At 42.6% G+C, this 22,540-nt stretch overlaps 1 protein-coding gene and 1 pseudogene across 12 annotated transcripts in view; both read left to right on the top strand.

The window, feature by feature from the left end:
* Positions 1-22,540, top strand: part of CCDC18 (coiled-coil domain containing 18) — a 144,851-nt gene that overhangs the window by 17,671 nt on the left and 104,640 nt on the right. For all 12 annotated transcript variants that reach the window (XM_059688810.1, XM_059688823.1, XM_059688820.1 and 9 more), the window contains 4 exons: positions 3,110-3,238; positions 14,523-14,619; positions 18,353-18,474; positions 19,387-19,678. In XM_059688810.1, coding sequence (XP_059544793.1) covers positions 3,110-3,238; positions 14,523-14,619; positions 18,353-18,474; positions 19,387-19,678 — 640 coding nt within the window. The remainder of the gene's footprint in view (positions 1-3,109; positions 3,239-14,522; positions 14,620-18,352; positions 18,475-19,386; positions 19,679-22,540) is intronic.
* On the top strand, positions 8,151-8,246 carry LOC132231948 (U2 spliceosomal RNA; annotated as a pseudogene).

The raw sequence follows: 22,540 nt of genomic DNA, 5'->3' as shown, positions 1-22,540 counted from the left end.
CGGACCGAAGGGTCCCAGGTTCGATTCCGGTCAGGGATATGTACCTTGGTTGTGGGCATATCCCCAGTGGGGGCTGTGCAGGCGGCAGCTGATCGATGTTTCTCTCTCATCGATGTTTCTAACTCTCTATCCCTCTCCCTTCCTCTCTGTAAAAACTCAATAAAATATAAAAACAAAAAGTAAAAAAAATAAAAACAACAAAAACATGATATAAAAAAACAGCAAAAACATGCCGAAACTGGTTTGGCTCAGTGGATAGAGCGTCAGCCTGCGGACTGAAAGGTCCCAGGTTCGATTCCGGTCAAGGGCATGTACCTGGGTTGCAGGCATATCCCCAGTGGGAGATGTGCGGGAGGCAGCTGATCGATGTTTCTCGCTCATCGATGTTTCTGGCTTTCTATCTCTCTCTGTAAAAAATCAATAAAATATATTTAAAAAAAAACAAACAGCAAAAACATGATATAAAAACAATAAAAACATGACATAAAACAACATTGATAAAAACAGTGACTAATAAATTGATTAAACTTATTCTAATATCTCCCTGTATACCACATTCAGAGTAAAAACACTTTCAGAGTTCTTGACTAATTTCCCTTGTGATGAAGTATTTACAACTTGAACTTTAACGTCTCGTGCTCTTTGACCTCGAGAGAAAGCAATATATAACTGACCATGTCCAAAAACGGGTTCAGGTAGGAATATTACTACTCTGTCTAGAGTTTTTCCTTGTGATTTATTAATAGTCATCGCAGATGCTGGCATCATGGGAAACTGTCTTCGAATTAATTTAAATGGGAGGTCAGTGTCAGACAGGGACAAATCAATTCTTGGAATCAGAACAACCTAGAGCTTTATATGTATCGCGCATGCTTGAGTCAACGTTTATTTTTAAATTGCCAGTAGGCGTCATATGCACCGGCCGGTCAGAGGGACATACAGTCAGTCACTTAGCCTTTTATAGATAGACTAGAGGCCCGGTGCACAAAAATTTGTGCACTCGGGGGGGGGGGGGTCCCTCAGCCCCGCCTGTGCCCTCTCGCAGTCTGGGAGCCCTCGGGAGGTAACGACCTGCTGGCTTAGGCCTGCTCCTGGGTGGCAGAGGGCAGGCCCAATCCCTAGGTGCAGCCCCTGGTCGGGCTCAGAGCAGGGCCGATTGGGGAATTGGGGCACCACCCCCTGTCATGCACAGAGCAGGGCAGATTGGGAGGTTGCGATGCCACCCTCAGTCATGCTCAGGGTAGGGCCGATTGGGGGGTTGGGGCACCGCCCCCTGTCACACTCAAGGCAGGGTCGATGGGGAGGTTGCGGCGCCACCCCCTGTCACGCACAGAGCAGGGCCCATCAGGGGGGTTGGGGCCCCGTACCGTGTCACCCACAGAGCAGGGCCAATCAGGGGGTTGGGGCGCTGCCCCCTTTCACACACAGAGCAGGGCCCATCAGGGGGGTTGGGGCCCCGTACCGTGTCACCCACAGAGCAGGGCCAATCAGGGGGTTGGGGTGCTGCCCCCTGTCATGAACAGCAGGGCCCATCAGGGGGTTGGGGAGCTCCCCCCTGTCACGCACAGAGCAGGGCCGATCAGGGGGTTGAGGAGCTCCCCCCTGTCACTCACAGAGTAGGGCCGATAGGGGCGTTGGGGCACCGCCCTCTATCACCCACAGAGCAGGGCCAATCAGGGGGTTGGGGCGCCGCCACTATCACACTCAGGGCAGGGCCAATGGGGAGGTTATGGCTCTACCCCATCACACACAGAGCAGGGCCCATGGGGTGGGGGTTGGGGCGCCGCATTCTATTACCCACAGAGCAGGGCTGATCAGGGGGTTGGGGCACCGCTACTCTCACACTCAGGGCAGGGCCAATGGGGAGGTTATGGATCTACCCCGTCACACTCAGAACAGGGCCGATCAGGGGGTTGGGGCACTGCCCCCTGACACACACACAGCCACAGGGCAGTCAGGGGGTTTGGGTGCTGCCCCCTGTCACGCTGATCCCGGTGCCGGGAGGCCTCTTGGCTTCGCTGATCTCGGTGCTGGGAGGCATATTACCCTTTTACTATATAGGGTAGAGGCCTGGTGCACGGGTGGGGGCCGGCTGGTTTGCCCTGAAGGGTGTCCTGGATCAGGGTGGGGGTCCCCACTGGTGTGCCTGGCCAGTCTGGGTGAGGGGCTGAGGGCTGTTTTCAGGCTGGTGGGTGACTAAAGCCCCCAACCGCTCCTTTTTTTCTTTTTTTTTTTATTCTGGGCCAGCTTTAGCTTTGAGGCTTGGCTCCAGCTCTTAGGCCTCCGCTGCTGAAAGCAGGTTTCTGGCCTTTGTTTACCTTCTGTATTTGAAACAATGTTGCGATCCTGCTGGCTGAAGCCCGACGGACTAAAGCAGGTTTCTGGGGTTTTCTTTAGCTTCTATATTTGTAACATAGTTGCTTAGAGTTGCAGCTCAGAGGCCGGCAGCGGCAGGCAGGGAACATTGGAGTCCTCCGTCACTGAAGCAAGCAAGCCTCATGTTCACTTTAAGCTGCCTGGCTGCCGGCTGCCATCTTGTCTGGCAGTTAATTTGCATATTGCCCTGATTAGCCATTGGGAAGGGTAGCGATTGTATGCTAATTACCATGTTTCTCTTTTATTAGATAGGATTGGAGTGTTCGTCATAATCTTTTAAGTCTAATATTTGTCATTTGATTATCTTGGATTTTCTAGGTAGCTAATGATATTATCAGCGAAAAAAGAAAATGTTGTCTTTTCTTTCTTATATTTACACTTATTATATTTTCATATTTGCTTTTTTGTACCTGTCAGGAAAAAAATCATTGAATATAGTGGTGATAATAGTCATTCTTATCCAGTCTCTAAACTATATGATAGTGCTTTTAGTATCTGACCATGAAATAGGATATACTAGTAAGCTGTATATATATAATTTGATGGAAGTATTCTTTTATTATTACTAAAACTCCTAGATGGCAAATGATAAATATGCCCTTTTCTTTATCTCTAATTAAATATTCATTTCTCTTAATTCTCGTTTAAACTAACAGAATTCCTAATGTTGAACTATTTTTGCATACTGACATAATCGCTTTAATAACCTTAAAAAATATCCTTTATTTTATAGAGAGGCAGAAGATAAATTAGAGCAGAGTCAGAAAATGGTGATTGAAAAGGAACAGAGTTTGCAGAAGTCCCAAGAGGAATGTATAAAGCTGAAGGTGGATTTACTTGAACAAAGTAAACAAGGAAAGAGGTATGTGTTTTTAAAGCAAGTTATTTCTTTTTTTGTAAGTGGAAAAAAAGAATATATTACCTATTTAAAATTCTAGCTAAGTTTTGAAGTTAAAATTTTTCAGAAATTTGTCAGTAGAATAACTTAATCTTTTTGGTACATTTTTATTTTCATTTCCCATTAAAATTTTTTAAAAAATATATTTTTATTGATTTCAGAGAGAAAGGGAGAGGGGGTGAGAGAGACATCAGTAATGGACAGACAATAGGGTGGTGATGGCATGGGGTGGAGTGGGAACCGGGTGGAGGGGAGCTATGGGGGGAAAAAAAAACACATCAGTGATGAGAGAGAACCATTGATTGGCTGCCTCCTGCACGTCCCCCACTGGGGATGGAGCCTGCAACCTGGGCATGTTCCCCCGACCGGAATCGAACCCAGAACCCTTCAGTCCGCAGGCTGATGCTCCACCTACTGAGCCAAACCAACCAGGACTCCATTAAAATTTTCATGTGTGAATTTTATGTTATTGGCATTCTTGATTGGGATTAATTCCTAAGAGCCTGATAATGATGATCAACATAATGATATTTACTTATTTCTGAAATTAAGTTGCATGACTTACATAAAATTCATGAGAAAGTGTCTTTGGGTCTTCCTTTAGGAATACGTGGGTACTATAAAAATATCTATTTTATTTAAACCATGTCTTAAAATAAAGTTTTGTAGGTAGCCTTGACCCAGGAACCATTAACTTTGAATGTCAATTAACTTTTAAACTAATATTTAAAATGTTTAGTTTAAGTCAATGAGATTTTACAATATAATAATGTAATTATGACAACTTTTACATAAAGTAAAATCATAATCTGTATTTTTATCTTTTACATTAAAATATTTTTAAAATTTGCACTATAGTGTAAATAACATTTCAAAGAAAGTGTATTTTGAAAATTTGTCATAAGTAGATTAAATATTTGTTTGCATTTTTATTTAACCTCTCGAAACCTAACAGCATTTGGCTAGTCTAGTTTCAATTACAATGTATATTTGGTAGTCAATATTACTTTGTGGTAATGTTTAGGTTTTGGAGTTAAATAGCCAGATTTTACCTCTCAGTGGCTTTGATACCTTGGGAAAATTATCTGTCCTTCTTGAATCTAACTTTGCTCATCTTTAAATTGAGATGATATTGTCTTGATATAAGGATTAAATGAAAGAAGAAATGTTAGGTGCCTTTTAAATAATAAACACTAGCAAATGTAACTATCATGAGTGTAACCTGTATGGTTAAAGCCCTCCAGGCGTGGCTCAGTGGTTGAGTGGAGAGGTCACAATTTGATTCCAGTCAGGGCATATGCCCGAGTTGTGGGTTCAGTCCTCTGGCTTAATCCCAGTAGGGGGCGTGCAGGAGGCAGCCAATGAATGATTCTCATTATTGATGTTTCTATCTCTCTCTGTATCTCCCTTCCTCTCTGAAATCAATAAAAATATATTTTAAAAAAATTAATAAACTGTATGGTTAAATATTCTGAAATTCAGACTTATTCAGATAATCTTTTTGCATATGGTTATTATAGTGAGGTAATATTATGGAAACTAGCTTTCTAATATAGCTAAGAAAAAATACAAAGGAAGAGCAACTAGTTCTCTCTGTAAAACTTAATATGATTCTTAGGGTCAAGTATTGACTTTGCTTTCACAAGGTGAATAGTGAGGATGGCCACAGTTTGGACAGCATGTGCAAAGGCATCTATCTACTAGTCGATATATATAAAACCCTAATATGCAAATAGACTGAACAGCAGAACAACTGAACAACTGGTCGCTATGATGTGCGCTGACCACCAGGGGGTACGCGCAGAACATGGTGGGCATTGGCAGCAGGTGGCAGAGCATGGAACATGGTGGGCATCGGCTGTGGTGGGATGGCGGCGCAGGTGAGCAGGGGCACCGACCAAAGTGGGGCACTGGTCACTGTCATCGGGGCACGGCTCTGGTGGTCACTGAAAATTCTTTGCTTCTCCATGCCACGGTCCAGCCGGGTGCTTGCACCTGCTGCCGGTGCCAGCCCCACTCGCACCTGCTGCTGCAGCCCGGCGCCTGCCCCAATCACTTGGCACCGTCAGCAGGTGTGAGTGGCAGCTGCTGGCCCTGATCGCCCCTCAGGGCTTCTCTACCTCCTCTTGCTCCTGGGGGGTGATTGGGGCTGGCAGCCACCTCTCCCACCTACTGCCACCAATGGCCCTGCTCGCACCACTGCCAGCGCCGGAGCCACTGCTCACACCCACTGCTAGTGCTGGCCCCCACTCGCATCTGCTGCCGGCACCGGAGCCAGAGCCGGAGCTGCCACTCGCACCTGCTGCTGGCACCTGACGCCGGTCACAATTGCTTGGTGCCATCAGCTGGTGCAAGTGGCGCTGCTGGCTCCAATTGTCCCTGAGGGCTTCTCTACCTCCCCCTGCTCCTGAGGTGCAATTGGGGTAGCAGCAGCCACTCACACCCACTGATGGTGCAGGCTCTGCTCTCAATCGCTGCTGGCACTGGCCCCAATTGCTCCGTGCCGTCAGTGCGTGGGAATGATGGCAGTGGGAGCGGGGCTGCTTACAGACAGGGGACTAGGGGCCACAGGGGGAGGGGCTGGGTGGGAGTGCGGAGGATGGGCTAAGACCCACCCCTGTGCCCACCACAGCCTCGCGGCCCACAATTCCTTTCAAGGTGCACAAATTCGCCCACTGGGCCCCTAGTGTATATTCTATGTAATAAAAGAGAAACATGCAAATTAGTCATCCCTCCACTATGCTCAAGCCACGCCCACCAGCCATGCCCACCAGCCAATCTGAGTGACTATGCAAATTATCTGACAAAGATGGTGGTTAATTTGCATATGCAGGTGTCAAGCGCCCCAGAAGGTGATGGCGGCCGCAGCCGCTGGCTCCCAGGACCTTTGCCAGCCCCAGGAGGTGCACCAAGCCATGCCCACGGGCTCCCGGGACTTTCGCTGGTTGGGGAGGCATGGCCATCCGCGCCTAGCCACTCCCGCGGACTCCTGGGACCTTGCCGGCGGAGAGCAAGAGGTTTGGAGGACTTGGCAGAGCAGCAGACCGCTGGACATAGAGCAGAGTGAGAGAGAGGGCGGCTTGGAGGGTGCGGCTCCCTCTGTCCAGCTTCCTCATCACAGCTGTGGAAACTGACAGCAGGGAGGAGGAAGTCCCACCCCCACAAAATCAGCCAGATTCAGCCATTGGTCAGACAGTTCTCAGTGGCCTGGTAGCCAGGCCTCTCATTCACCTGCATCTCAGACCGTGACAGCTGGGAGGTGGGACTATGTCTAAAGAACAACTGTTGATACAACATAGCTCTGCAGCTGAAAGATGCCGTCGTTATTGACAGAAAGTGTCTGCAGAGCAGTGTGCATCTGATATTGAAAGAAGGTGGCGCCTGCAACAGGATGTATCTGAACACCCGCTACTGAAAAAATGTTGCTCTGATGCTGAAAAAACAATGGCACTATTGACAGAAAATGTCTAAAGACTAATGTGCTGCCGGGGTCCAACCCCAGCAGGTCCAGGGGTCCCCAAAGGTGTGGACGGAGTCGGTGAAGAAGGAATGACACAGAGACAGCGTTCAGTTGATCAGCAGCCTAGCCAGCATCTCCAGCCTGGATCTCCAGCCAAGTTCTGGTCTCGATCTCCAGAGAGGTTCTGTCCAGGTTCTCCAGTCAGGTTCAGTCACCAGGTTCTAGTCAGGCTCTCCTGCCAATCTCCGCAGTCAGGTTCAGTCCAGGATCCTCTGCCATGCTCTCTCGCCAGGCTCCGCCTCCAGGCTCCGAGGCCAGTCCCTGTCCAGGATCCTCCGGCATGCTCTCTCCAGCGAAGTTCTTCTGTCTCTAGAGAACGTTCTGTGTAGGTTCTGTGCCTAGGCTCTGTCTCTCTTAGTCCTGTCTTCCAAGCCCTGTGTCTTGCTGTCTTGTTACATCTGTATTTATACCAGTTCATTCAATCCTATCAATCTCTATTACAAAGGTTAGGGCGTTTCTTATCTCCATTCCAGGGAGTAAAGATTATGTAGCTTAAGCATGATTGTTCGTAGTTAAAGTGATTAATTACCCGCCTGGCACTTAGTTGAGTGGTTTTATTCCCTCCCTAACTTCAGGGGAAAATCCCTCCTTGGGGAAACAACCTTTCTCAGAGAGGAGACCTTGGTTAAAACACATAGTGCCAAGAAGGTGAGCAAACATTTTAAGAACAGTATGCCATATATACCAGGTCCCTTGAAACAGCAAGCATGGACCGGCTCCCGGCAATGTGCCTTTGAAGTTGAAAGAAGGTGGTAGTGACGACAGAATATGTCGAGAGAACAGTCATCAACAAATACTACCAATACCAGTAGGAACTGCCTTCTCAGCGAAAATGGAGTACATGAGGATGCAATCCTTGAACATAGTTGTGGTGGAATGACTGTTCGATGTGAATTTTGCCTATCCCTAAATTTCTCAGATGAAAACTATCCGATGGGAAATTTACTTGATGTCGTAGCAAAGGGAAAGTCTGTCCAAATGATAGACATTTTCCAGATTACCTGGCATATTTAGAAAGATTAATGACAAACGAAGATTCTGACAGTAAAAATTTCCTGGAAAATACTCGTTCCATAAATAGTTCTTTTGCTTTTGCTTCCATGGGTGCAAATATTGCATCGCCATCAAGATATGGACCATACTGTTTTAGAATACACTGACAAGTTTATCACCGTACTGGAACTTTACATCCTTTGGATGGTGTTTCTCGGAAGTTTGCTCAACTCTATATTTTGGATACAGCCGAAGCTACAAGTAAAAGAATAGCAATGCCAGAAAACCACAGCTGCTCAGAAAGACTCATGATCAACATCAACAACCTCATGCATGAAATAAATGAATTAAAAGAATCGTATAATCGCTTCTCCGCCTTTTGGCTAAGATCAAGTGTAGTATCTGTTCGTATCAGTTTAATATCTAAAAAAAAAAAATATGTATCGTACAAGATGCTACATGAGGTAGAAAAGGAAGCCCAATCTGAAGCAGCAGCAAATGGTATTGCTCCCACAGAGGTAACAGTGGTGATTAAATACAATCATAACAGTGATCCGGGTAGATATAATTCTACCCGTGTAACCGAGATTGCTGTCATATTAAGAAACAAAGATGAAGAACCTCCTTTTGAAAGGGACTTGCTCATTCATTGTAAACCAGATCCCAATAATCCAAATGCCACTAAAATGAAACAAATCAATATCCTGTTTCCTACGTTAGATGCAATGACATATCCTATTCTTTTTCCACATGGTGAAAAAGGCTGGGGAACAGATATTGCATTAAGACTCAGAGACAAAAAAATAAAAAAATAAAAAATAAACAAAAAAACCCATCCACTTTCAAATTAAAAAAAACAAGACTCAGAGACAACAGTGTAATGGACAATAATACTAGACAAAACGTAAGGACATGAGTCACACAAATGCAGTATTATGGATTTCGTCTCTCTGTGTGGGACACGTTCAATCCTATTTTAAATGTAGGAAAATTAACTCAACAGTTTATTGTGGATTCGTATTAAAAAATGGAGGCCAATCAGATAAATTTCATCAAAGCAAACAATCTAAGTTGAGAGTTGAAAAATACAGTGGTTTGATGGATTATCTCAAATCTAGATCTGAAAAGGACAATGTGCCGATTGGTAAAATGATAATACTTCCATCATCTTTTGAGGGTAGTCCCAGAAATATGCAGCAGTGATATCAGGATGCTATGACAATTGTAATGAAGTATGGCAAGCCCTATTTATTCATAACCATGACATGCAACCCCAAATGGGCAGATATTGCAAACAATTTGCAACGCTGGCAAAAAATTGAAAACAGACCCGATTTGGTAGGCAGAGTTTTTAATATTAAGCTGAATGCTCTTTTAAATGATATCTGTAAATTCCATTTATTTGGCAAAGTAATAGCTAAAATTCATGTCATTGGATTTCAGAAACGCGGACTGCCTCATGCTCACATATTATTGATATTAGATAGTGAGTCCAAATTACGTTCCTCTAATTAATTCCCTTTCAATGTGCACGAATTTCGTGCACCAAGCTACTAGTGTATATATATATAAAAGGCTAATATGCAAAGTGCCCCCTCAGGAGTTCGACCAGGAGTACAGGAGTTTGATCACTTGCTATGATGTGCACTGACCACCAGGGGGTGGCACAGAACATAGCGGGTGACCAGTGGTGGTAGCGGGGCACTGAGGGAACGAGGGAAGGACGAGGCAGGGAGGCGCAGGAACCACGCAGTGGCAATGCATGGGCAGTGAGGGAAGGAGGAGATGGGGAGGTGGGGAAGCAGCAAACCTAATAGGCCCTGATCACAGGCCAAGCCTAGGGACCCTACTTGTGCACGAATTTTGTGCACCGGGCCTCTAGTAGAAATATAAAAAGACATCATTGCTGAAGAACATTGAGGAATTTTATATACTTACTAGAGGCCCGATGTACAAAAATTTGTGTACTCGGGGGGGTCCCTCAGCCCAGCCTGTGCCCTCTCGCAGTCTGGGACTCCTTGGGGGATGTCCACCTGTTGGCTTAGGCCTGCTCCCCAGGGGATCGGGCCTAAGCTGTTAGTCAGACATCCCTGTGGCAGCCTGGGAGCCCTCGGGGGATGTCTGCTTCCAGCGGGGAGCAGGCCTAAGCTGCAGTTGGACATCCTTAGTGCTGCTGAGGAGGTGGGAGAGGCTCCCGCCACCACCACTGTGCTGGCAGCCATCAGCTTGGCTTGTGGCTGAGCAGAACTCCCCCTGTGGGAGCGCACTGACCACCAGGGGGCAGTTCCTACATTGAGCATCTGCCCCCTGGTGGTCAGTGTGTTTCATAGTGACCAGTCATTCCCAGTTGTTCTGCTGTTAGGGTCAATTTGCATATTGCCCTTTTATTATATAGTATATGTAAATGGGTAGGTGTAATAAGAAATGAGGCAAGAAAAACCGGTTTGGTCCAGACTATAAATGGCTTTGTGTGTTATGCCAAAAGATTTGTATTTTAACCTGGAAAGCATAAATAGGCAATTGAGATTTTTAGGTAGAGATGTGACATGAAGACTCTTGGAGCTTTTTGAAGTGTTAGAATAAATATTGGCATTCTGAAATTGAAAGATTTAAACTTTTGCAAAGATATTTTTTTGGGTACAGAAGAGTCATTATAATGGATTAAAAAGCCAGTATAAAGGCAGAGATTGTTTAGTTTTATGCTGTTTATAAAAGACATACCTAAAACATATGAACACAGAAAAGTTTAAAGCAGAGGGATGGAAAGAAATATCTCAGGCAAATAGTCACCAAAACAAAGTAGATATAGCTATATTAAAATCACACAGAATAGATTTAAATGCAACAAGCATTGCTAGAGTTAAAAATAATTCATATGATAAATTTACGTTTAAGTAACACCTAAGGAAAAAGCTATGGAGATTCTAAACTTACATGTATCTAATAATTTAGTCCAAGATTATATAAAGAAAATAAAATTTCAAGTAGAAGTAAATAAATCTTATACAGGGAACATTTTTATACATTTACTGGGAATTATTAGATTAAACAACAAAAAAAGTAAGAAGTTGAAGAATTGAATGACAATTAATAATCTTGATCTAATGGATGCTTATCTAGAACCCTATACTGAACAATTTGAGAAATGATATTGTTTCAAGCACTTCTATAACATTTATAATCCGTTACCTACCTCACTATGCCAGAAAACATGAGTTTCAATAAACACCAAAAGATTGATGTCACACATATCACCTTCTCAGACCACAGTACAGTTAAGTTGGAATATAATCTCCCAAGTCATGTATGTTTGGAAATTTAAAACAAGCTTTCTTCCTCATATACCATTGAGGAACTTATGATAAAATTTAGAAAAGTTTTAGATTGTTGGGAGGCTTAAATAAGTTATTATTTATATTATTCTCTACTGGTTCTCTAAGTGTAGGTGAGGGTGTGGTACACATTTCTGTTTGGGAATGTAAATTGGTACAGCTGCTGTACTAATTATTGAAAAAAATTTAATAAACACCCTGGCTGATATGGCTGCATGGTTAGAGCATCAGCCAGCACACAGAAGGGTCTCGGGTTTGATTCCTAGTCAAGGGCACATTCCTGGGTTGCAGGTTTGATCCCTATCCCTGTTGGAGTGCATGCGGGAGACAACCAATCCATGCGTGTCTCCAACACTGATGTTTCTCTCTTTCTTTCTCTCTCTCTCTCTCTCTCTCTCTCTCTCTCTCTCTCTCTCTCTCTCTCTCTCTCCTTTCTTCCACTTTCTCTAAATATTCTCCTGTGAAAATTTTGAAAAAGATTTAATAAAGTTGAATGTTCACCTATATAGTACCTTAAATTTTGAAATAACTTTTAGAAAAAATCTAGCAATTTTGCTCCTAGTTATTTATCTTAAAGAAACTCTCACACATATTGCTAAGAAACTATGCATTGTGATGTTGACTGCAATGTTGTTTGTATTAGCTGAGAAAACACTTCAATGTCTATCAACTGTGGAATGGGTAAATAAATTACAGTATTTTTATACCATGGAATATTATGTAATAGATTTTTTTAAATGAATTGTAGTCATATCAGTGAATATAGATACGTCTTGAATGAATTGAACAAAAGCAATTTGCAGTAGGATATAGGCAGTGTGATGCCATTTGTATAAAATATAAAAACATGAAAAAAGACTGATATTTTATTAAATGTAAGATTACACAGATTTTAAGATATACCATTATGTTAGTAATCACTAAGAAAAAAATATCGCCATGAAACCGAGATACCATCAATTGTAAAATACATATCAATCTTAGAGAAGTTAAAAATGTGAAAACGATCTGCCTCTTAGACGAATTATAAGGTACTATTTGTGGGCTTAGGTTAATATATGAATATACAAAATGTTTTTTAATGTTACATCTTAGTGCTTTTATTTATTTATTTATTTTTATTAAATTTATTGTGGTGACATTGGTCAGCATAAACATACAGGTTTCAGGTGTGGGTTTCTCTGTTACAAGATCTGTATATTGCACCGTGTGCCCACCACCCAAAGTCAAATCTTCTCTTGCCACCATATATTAGGACCCCCTTCTGCCCCCACACTCTTCCAAAATGTTTTGTAATTTAAAAAAACAAAGTGATTCTAGGGTTACCTTTGTGGAAGAAGTCAGGGGAATGGGGTTTTGAAAAGACTCACAGGGACAGGACCTCAACTCTGTAATGTCTTTGTTTTCTTAAAATAAAAAAGTCTGCCCTGACCTTTGTGGCTTAGTTGATAGGAGTGTTGTCCCATACACCAAAAGGTGGTGCGTTCAATTCCTGGTCAGGGCAGGTGTGTGTCCGATCCTATCAGGTGAGTGCAGAAAGCAACTAATTGATGTTTCTTTCTCTCTGTCTCTGTCTCTCTGTCTCTCTCTCTCTCTCTCTCTGTCTCTCTCTCTCTCTCTCTCTCTCACTCTCTCCCTCTCTCCCTCTCTCCCTTTTCCTTCTTCTCTCTAAAATCAATAAAAGCGCCCTCGCCAGTTTGGCTCAGTGGATAGACCCTCGGCCTGAGGACCAAAGGGTTCCGGATTCAGTTCCAGTCACTGGCACGTACCTTGGTTGCAGGCTCTTACCTGGCCCAGGCCCATGGTTGGGGCTCATGCAGGAGGCAACCAATCAATGTCTTCTCTCACATTGATGTTTCTCTCTGTCTTTCTCTTTGTCTTCCACTCTCCCTAAAAATCAATGGGAAAATATCCTCAGGTGAGGAGTAACAAAAATCAAATCAGTAAAAGCACGTCCTGAGGTAAGGATTAAAAATAAATAAGCAACTAAGTCTCCATGAAAGAAAAATAGCAGATTTAAGATTCATTAAGTGTGGGTTGTGAGTACATGCATATATAATATATATACAGACGGTTCTGTGTGACTGAAATATGTTACGACTTTTAAAAAAAAATTGGTGGTAAAGAGGAGTAGATATCTATAAAGTGGATAACTTTGGCTTGAAAGAAAGGATAACATGAGAAATGCACAATATCTGGGGGTTTTTGTTTTGTTAAATGAGAAACATAGGTATCCTTTCCTTTCTGAGTTCTAGCTTTGCAAATTAATAGAATGAATTTTCTTAGATGTTCAGATAAATCTCTTATTGTTTAAATACTTGCTATTTTTTATCTGAAACTTTGAAACCAAATAGACATCTCCAGTATTCACAGTTGCTATCCAGACTTAAGAACCACATATTTAGGAAATAAGGGGTACTTTCACTTGAGTTTGTAAGCCAATAGAGAAGAGGCTAAAATACAGAAGACAGAGTAAGTTCCTCAAAGGAAAGAGCTAAGATCCAGAGTATTGGTAAAGGAAATCATGTTGAAGAAGAGTCACTACACTTCCCTTACACTGGAAACAATGTGATGAGAATGGGATTAAATATAGAAAAGTTATGTGTGGGTTTCTTTTTATATTTTACTTATTGATTTTAGAGATAGTAACAAAGAGAGAAACATGGATTTGTTGTTCTTATTTACACATTCAGTGGTTGATTCTTATGTGTGCCCGGACCAGGACTCAAACCCACAACCTTGGTGTATTGGGGCAATGCTTAACCAACTGAGCTACTTGGTCAGGGCTAGGAAAGTTTTAGATGTGGATAGGAAATTGACCAAGTTCCAGTCCAATAATCTCAATTCAGTGTGAGAAGTATGATGAAAGGTCAGGGTCAGCTAGGAGGTGAGGCAGCATGGTTGGGCTTAAGACAGTGCTTGGTGATGATTGGATTTGTTGTTCAGATTTTTATATATGCATAAATAAAAGTTACTGTGTCTTGAAATACCTTTTTGAAAATTTTACCTGATCTTTGTAAAGGTCATAGGATTTACCGAGTATTTTTAATATATTAGGCAGTGAAGTGACAATTTATCATACAGCTTCAGGCTACTTCTCTTGTCTGTCTTCTGGATTGAGGGAAAAATATTGCCAACACATAAGAATGTATGTATGATTTAAAGTATGTTTATAAATATTTTGTTACATTTTATTTTTTATATTGATATCTTATAGTAAGGAAATTATTAATCTTCATTTTTTATTTGCAGTTTAAGCTTAGTATTCTTTTTTTTGTTTTAGTACAGAGAAATCTGTTTCTCTCTAATTACTCCTCAAAATTAAATATAGATTACTTTGGATCTTAACTATTCAGTGCAGGGCATCTTTTGCTTTTATTAATTATCCCTTTTTAAATTTTAGAGCTGAACGACAAAGGAATGAAGCACTATATAATGCTGAAGAGCTGAGTAAAGCTTTCCAACATTATAAAGAAAAAGTGGCTGAAAAGCTGGAAAAGGTAAATCTAATTAACTGACTGTACAAAGTCAGTGTTTAGTATTACAGTCCATATTGTAAAAATAGAGACATAAATAGAATATATGTATTTATGATTAAAGCAGGGAGTAATTTTTATTATCTCATTTATAATAAAATCTTTGAAATAAAGAATTTATAAATATTAGTTAAGCATGATGTTCCTTAATTAATTGATGGACAATTTTTTTTATAATGAGTTGAAACTTTTTTTATCCAGAGAAAAGAGTGGAGACAAGAGAAGAAATAAAATATAGAGGAAGATGGGGTGAGTGAGCAGAAGTTGGAGCTATAGAAATAGAAGCAGGAAATTTATTCCTATAACCTCAGTGAAAATAAAAGAGTAGATTATGTAGCTTTCAGTTGATCTCCCTGGATCTACCACCCTGAGAGGGGCTCACTTCTGCCTCTCAAAGAAAAGATACCTGAACAGATTCTTCATAGTAATATAATGGCTTTATTACATTTATTTGCTATCTTCAAGTAATACCACATAGTAATAAAACCTGTTTGGAGGAAGGCCACATGTTAGATGTTCAATTGTGGAGCTCAGAAGAGAGGTCTAGTCAACTGATACTGATATGAGAGACTTCCATCTTGAGATAATTGAAGCAGGAAGTTTATGATTCTGATTAAAGAAAGGTAGAAGGGCCCTAACTGGTTTGGCTCAGTGGATAGAGTGTCAGCCTGTGGACATAAAGGTCCCAGGTTCAATTCCGGTCAAGGGCATGTACCTTGGTTGTGGGCACATCCCCAGTAGGAGGTGTGCAGGAGGCAGCTGATTGATGTTTCTCTTTCATCGATGTTTCTAACTCTCCCTCTCCCTTCCTCTCTGTAAAAAAATAAATAAATAAATAAATAAATAAATAAATAAATAAATAAATAAAATATATTTAAAAAATAAAAGAGAGGTAGAAGGGTAGAAAAGAGAAATATTATTATTAAAAATTGGAGGCCCAGTGCATGAAATTCATACACTGGGGGGGGGGTGTCCTTCAGCCTGGCTTGAGCCCCCTCTCAGTCTAGGAGCCCTCAAGGGAGGTCTGACTGATGGTTTAGGCCCACTACCTGTAGGGAGCTAGCAGTCAGATATCCTTTGCGCTGTCTTAAAGGCAGGAGAGGCTCCTGCCACTGCCACTGTGCTTGCCAGCCATAAGCCTGGCTTCTGGCTGAGTGGCACTCCCCCTGTGGGAGTGCTCTGACCACCAGGGGCAGCTCCTGCGTTGAGCGTCTGCCCCTGGTGGTCAGTGTGCGTCATAGTGACCGTTTGTTCCCGCTGTTGGGTTAATTTGCATATTAGCCTTTTATTATATACTAGAGGCCCGGTGCACAAAAATTTGTGCACTCGGCGGGGAGGAGGGTTCCCTCAGCCCGGCCTGTGCACTCTCACAGTCTGGGACCCCTCGGGAGATAACGACCTGCTGGATTAGGCCTGCTCCCGGGTGGCAGAGGGCAGGCCCAATCCCTAGATGCAGCCCTTGGTCGGGCTCAGAGCAGGGCCGATTGGGAAGTTGGGGTGCCTTCCCCTGTCATGCACAGAGCAGGGCGGATTGGGAGATTGCGATGCCACCCTCAGTCATGCTCAGGGTAGGGCCGATTGGGGGGTTGGGGTACCGCTCCCTGTCACTCAAGGCAGGGTCGATGGGGAGGTTGCGGCGCCACCCCCTGTCACGCACAGAGCAGGGCCAATCAGGGGGTTGGGGCGCTGCCCCCTGTCACGCACAGAGCAGTGCCCATCAAGGGGGTTAGGGCTCCGTACCCTGTCACGCACAGAGCAGGGCCCATCAGGTGGTTGGGGAGCTCCCACCTGTCACGCACGGAGCAGGCCGATCAGGGGGTTGGGGCGCCGCCACTGTCACACTCAGGGCAGGGCCGATGGGGTGGTTATGGCTCTACCCCATCACACACAGAGCAGGGCCCGCGGGGTGGGGGTTGGGGCGCCGCCTTCTATCACCCACAGAGCAGGGCCGATCAGGGGGTTGGGGCGCTGCCCCCTGTCACACACAGAGCAGGGCTAATCAGGGGGTTGGGGCGCCGCACCCTGTCACACACAGAGCCGCAGGGCGATCAGGGGGTTGGGGAGCTCCCCCTATCAGGCACAGAGCAGGGCTGATCAGGGGGTTGGGGCGCCTTCCCCTGTCACGAACAGAGCAGGGCGGATAGGGAGGTTGTGGCCCCGCCCCCTGTTACACACAGAGCCGCAGAGCAATCAGGGGGTTTGGGCACTGCCCCCTGTCACACTGATCCTCGTGCCGGGAGGCCTCTCGGCTCCGCTGATCCCGGTGCTGGGAGGCATGTTACCCTTTTACTATATAGTATAGAGGCCTGGTGCACGGGTGGGGGCCGGCTGGTTTGCCCTGAAGGGTGTCCTGGATCAGGGTGGGGGTCCCTACTGGGGTGCCTGGCCAGCCTGGGTGAGGGGATGATGGCTGTTTGCAGCTGGTCACACCCTTCAGGGTGGGGGTCCCCACTGGGGTGCCTGGCCAGTCTGGGTGAGGGGCTGAGGGCTGTTTTCAGGCTGGCGGGTGACTGAAGGTCCCAACTGCTCCTTTTTTTCTTTTTCTTTTTTATTCTGGGCCAGCTTTAGCTTTGAGGCTTGGGTCCAGCTCTTAGTCCTCCACTGCTGAAAGCAGGTTTCTGGCCTTTGTTTACCTTCTGTATTTGAAACAATGTTGCGATCCTGCTGCCTGAAGCCCGATGGACTAAAGCAGGTTTCTGGGGTTTTGTTTAGCTTCTATATTTGTAACATAGTTGCTTAGAGTTGCAGCTCAGAGGCTGGCAGCGGCAGGCGGGGAATGTTGGAGTCCTCCATCACTGAAGCAAGCAAGCCTCATGTTCACTTTAAGCTGCCTGGCTGCCGGCCGCCATCTTGGCTGGCAGTTAATTTGCATATTGCCCTGATTAGCCATTGGGAAGGGTAGCGGTTGTATGCTAATTCCCATGTTTCTCTTTTATTAGATAGGATGATGATTAAGAAATCAAAATCCCATTTGATACCAAAATCTTAAATGTGAATTAATTAGGTCACTGTTTGAAAGCCTTGGAGATGGTCCCTGTGGGAATGAAATATCATAGAAGTGATTTTTAAAAAGGTAATCTGTAGGGGAAGGTAGAATGACTAGTATAGGGTGGGTATCCTCGAGGAAAGGGAGGACTTTATGGAGGAGAGAGAGGCAAATATAAGAGATGATTTCTCATAACTCTTCTTAGGATTATCAATTTCAAACTGCTCAGCAGAGCCCTATAGTTAGGTAGATGTAACAAAGGAAGTGAGGGAGATCTGCCCAGTCCTCCACTCCCACTGTTCCATCCTGAGTACATGGCTTTTGTTTTAAATTTTGGACTATGATTTCATTGGGAGTATTTTTTAGCTACAATTTCAAAAATTATTCTCTGGAACATTTGTACTAAAGTTAGCCTTTAGTAACTTCATGCAGAATCCCTGAATGAGTTGTTTGACTTGTCCATGTGAGGCCAGAACACTCTTGCTGTTGCCCCTCTGTCATAGGCTCTTAACCATTTCTGAACAGGTAGTTAGAATCCTATTCCCTGTCCAGGAAGTTCACTTTCCTCCCTTTACTATAAGGTTGGTAACTTAAATGGGTGGAATACTTATTCCATTCTCCTGATTATTTCAAAAGTCACTACTTTTTAGTTTAAAAAACCTAAAACTGATGACATTAGTGTGCATACTTAAAACAAATTATTGTTTTTAGGTTCAAGCTGAAGAAGAAATATTAGAGAAAAATCTAATTAACTGTGAAAAAGAAAATAAAAGGCTACAGGAAAAGTGTGGTCTATATAAAAGTGACCTTGAAATTCTAAAAGAGAAATTAAGGTACAGTATCCTGTTGTAGAAAAAGGATTTTTGTGGGGAAATGAAGAAATTGAAGCATTTTGGAATAGAGTATTTTGTATATTTTAATTGTGGACTTAAATTATGTAGAAAGATTGGCTTCATGACAAATTGTTTTCTAGATATAATGAAGTGAGGATTTTAAATGAATAAAATGTATGATGATATACTTGTAGATATAGAGTAATATGATCACAATTTTTGCTTTGAAAATATTTAGAGAAAATTAACACACACTTCATGTTCTTATAGTGTGACCACATTAGCTAGTTAGTAAAATACGTATTCTTCAAGTCATGAAGAATCACCTAGTCCAGCCTTCTCCCTTTAGAGATCTTAAAAATGTGAAAAAGGGAACTGATTAAATACATTAACAATTCTAAAGATTAGATTGTCATAATGTTTGACATATATTTATAGGTATATGTATTTGAAAATAGTAATGCTTTGTAATCCGTTAATGGTTGATTAGACTTTACCTAATGGAGTTGTGGCTGATACTTCATGATTGTTCCTTACATGATCTAAAACTTTCTTAAAGCTGCAAAAAGTTGTGTCAGGATTTTGGAGTTAGATCTCCTGTTTCACACTTTTAAAAAGGAACAGAAATGCTTCCGAGATAATGGGGTTATCCTGCCCTACTACTTACTGTGAGACACCAGGGAAGTTTTATAACATTTTTGTGCCTCAATTTCCCCAAATATAAACTGGAAGTAATAATAGTGCTACCACATAAAGTTGTGAGTACCTGGCATGCAGAAAGTAGGCGCATGGCAAATGTGAGCAGATATTTTTATTTCAAAATTAAGCTTTAAAATATTTTGTGTGAGATTAACTAAATATCATTATTAAAAATGAATATGTTTTTAATTTTTCTGCTTTTTTTCTTCATAGGCAGTTAAAAGAAGAAAATAATGACGGAAAAGAAAAAATAAGAATCATGGCAGTGAAAAATTCAGAAATAATGGCACAACTATCTGAATCTAGACAAACTATTTTGAAGCTAGAGAGTGAGTTAGAGGACAAAGACGAAATACTTCGAGAAAAATTTTCTCTAATAAATGAAAACAGAGAATTAAAGGTCCGTATTGCAACACAGAATGAGCGACTGGATGTATGTCAGCAAGAAATAGAAAGTTCAAGAGTGGAACTGAGACATTTGGATAAAATTATGTCCCGATTGCCAGTAAGTATGAGTGAAAAGGAAAATTTTACTGAAGTGCTTTATAAGAAACCATCGTTTTGTGGTTGATTTATTAGCTTCTGTTTGTTTGTTTTATTTTAGATGTCTATACTTTCAGACATCAATTTCTTTTCTGTCTAATTCCTATTTTTTTTCTTTTACATTTTCTACTATTTCAGCCTTTCTTAGTCTCTCAGATGTCATATATAAGAATGGCACAGCCCTGACCGGTTTGGCTCAGTGGATAGAGTGTCGGCCTGCGGACTCAAGGGTCCCGGGTTCAATTCCAGTCAAGGGCATGTACCTTGGTTGTGGGCACATCCCCAGTGGGGAGTGTGCAGGAGGCAGCTGATCGATGTTTCTCTCTAATCGATGTTTCTCACTCTCTATCCCTCTCCCTTCCTCTCTGTAAAAAAATCAATAAAATACATTAAAAAAAATTGGCACAGAATTTTTTAAAAACAGCTTTTTAGAAACATTTTTATTTAAATTCTTTATTGTTTAAAGTATTACACATGTCTCCTTCTTCCTCCATTGACCTCTCCCCAACCATTCCCACCCCCCAGCACATGCCCTCATCCCCCTACTGTCTGTGTCTATTGGTTTTGCTTATATGCATGCATACACGTTCTTTGGTTGATCTCTTACCCTCCCTTCCTTCCCCTGCCTTCCTTCTGAGGTTTGACAGTCTGTTCAATGCTTCTGTGTCTCTGGATCTATTTTTGTTCATTATATTCTACAAATGAGTGAGATCATGTGATATTTATCGTTCTCCGACTGGCTAATTTTGCTTAGCATAATGCTCTCCAGGTCCATCCATGCTGTTGCAAATGGTAAGAGTTCTTTTTTACAAAAACATAGTATTTCATTGTGTAGATGTACCACAGTTTTTTAATCAGCTCATATGCTGTTGGGCACTTTGGCTGTTTCCAAATCCTAGCTATTATAAATTGTGCTGCTGTGAACACAGGGTTGCGTATATCCTTTCTGATTGGTGTTTCTGATTTCATGGGATATATTCCTAGAAGTGGGATTACTGGGTCAAATGGGAATTCCATCCTTAATTTTTTGAGGAAACTCCATACTGTTTCCCACAAAAAATAGCTTTCTTAAAGTGACATTTATATGCCACCAAATTTACCCATTTTAAGTGTATTGTTCAATTATTTTTAGTAAATTCACAAGTTTTAGAACAGTTACCACAGTCTAGTTTTCAAACATTTCTTTCATCTCCCAAAGACCCCTTGTGCCACTTATAATTAGTTTTTGTACTCACCCTTACCGCTAGGGAGCCACTCATCTACTTTCTTTTTCATGCTTTTGAGCATTTTTACCATCATTACTCTGAACTCTGTTTCAGATAAATTTCTTATCTCTGCTTCATTTATCTCTTCTTCTGGAAAATTCTCTAGTTCTTTCATTTGGGGGTTGTTTCTTTGTCTCCTCATTTTGGCTGTCTGTGTGGGTTTGTGACTATGTATTAGGTAGATCCTCTATACCAGCAGTCGCCAAGACCACTGGTGGTCTGTGAGGTCTGAAAGGTTGGCTACCACTGGTTTAAGGAAACCTTTGGAGCAGCAATCGCCAACCAGTGGTCTGGGGATCACTGGTAGTCCATGAGGTCCAAAAAGTTGGTGACTGCTGCTCTACACCTCTCAATCTCTAGTCCAGGACAGTGTTAAAGGCTGTTTCTGACTAATTAGATCAGGCAAACACTCAAAGCCTCCAGAGACTGCCTCTGCCTACAGACTGATAGCATTCCTCTTGAATTGCCCCCAGGCAATCATCTCAGGTGTGGTGAGAGTTTTTTTCAACAGGGTAGGGCGGTTGCTTCTGCCTGGAGACTAATTGTTATTTTTAATCTCTTAAGTGACCTAAGGGCAAGGTTTTTTCCAATAGGATGTGTCAACTGTCTTCCTCACAGGCAAGGCAAATGTCTATGTTGGAAAGATGTCCTGTGTGAGGGAATGACTCAGTCTAGGAAACTTGGGGTGTCTGTGTTCTAAACTCTATCCCCCTGGTTCCCAGTCCTGACTTCTGCTCTCTCAGCTCCAGTACACTTCACCCCCTCACTGCTGGAGCACAAGATGGGTAGCTCCACAGGGAATTTTGTGCATTGACCCTTTAAGAGGGTGCCTGAATTTTCAGCTGCTTTTCATAGCCAGATGTTATGTGGGTACCCTCTTCAGTTTTGATGCTCTCTGTTGGGGAGACCAGCTTGGGGATTAGATCCCAGAGTTCTCAGTGGCAACCCCCGACAATTGAGATACCTCTTTGGGACTTCAGTTGCTATCTGTGTGCGCCCAGCCAGCCCTTTCGTGCCTCTGCCCCTCCTACCAGTTTATGTGGTCTCCACTTTCGGTCCTTAGGTATCAGGGTTCTCTTCTGCGAGTTTCCTGTTGATTATTCAGGAAGTTTTTCTGTATTTTAGTTGTAATTCCAATTTGTTCCTGGAAGCATGTCCATGCAGCATATCCACTTACTCTGCCACTATTTTTAATCCCTATCCCACTCATCTACTTTCTGCATCTAGAGATTTGTCTTTTCTGGACATTTATTATAAATTAAATTAACCATGGTCTCTTTTTGCATCTGTCCTTTTGCATTCTTAATGTTTTTGAAGATCACTCATTGTGACATATATCAGTATTTCATTTCTTTTTATTGTTGACTATTACCCATTGTGTGGACATGCCACATTTTATTAATCTATTCACCAAAAGATGGACATTTGGATTGTTTCTACTTTGGGACTATTGTGAATAATGCTGCTATGAACATTTGCATGTAAGTCTTTGTGTGGATATGTTTTCATTTCTTTTGATTAGGCATAGAAATGCTGAGTCATATAGTAAATTTATGCCA

This window comes from Myotis daubentonii, chromosome 3 (genome assembly GCF_963259705.1).
Source record: "Myotis daubentonii chromosome 3, mMyoDau2.1, whole genome shotgun sequence".
NCBI classification, from domain to species: domain Eukaryota; kingdom Metazoa; phylum Chordata; class Mammalia; order Chiroptera; family Vespertilionidae; genus Myotis; species Myotis daubentonii.
Note: the sequence above shows the minus strand (reverse complement) of the source record. Positions and strands in the feature narration are given on the sequence as shown.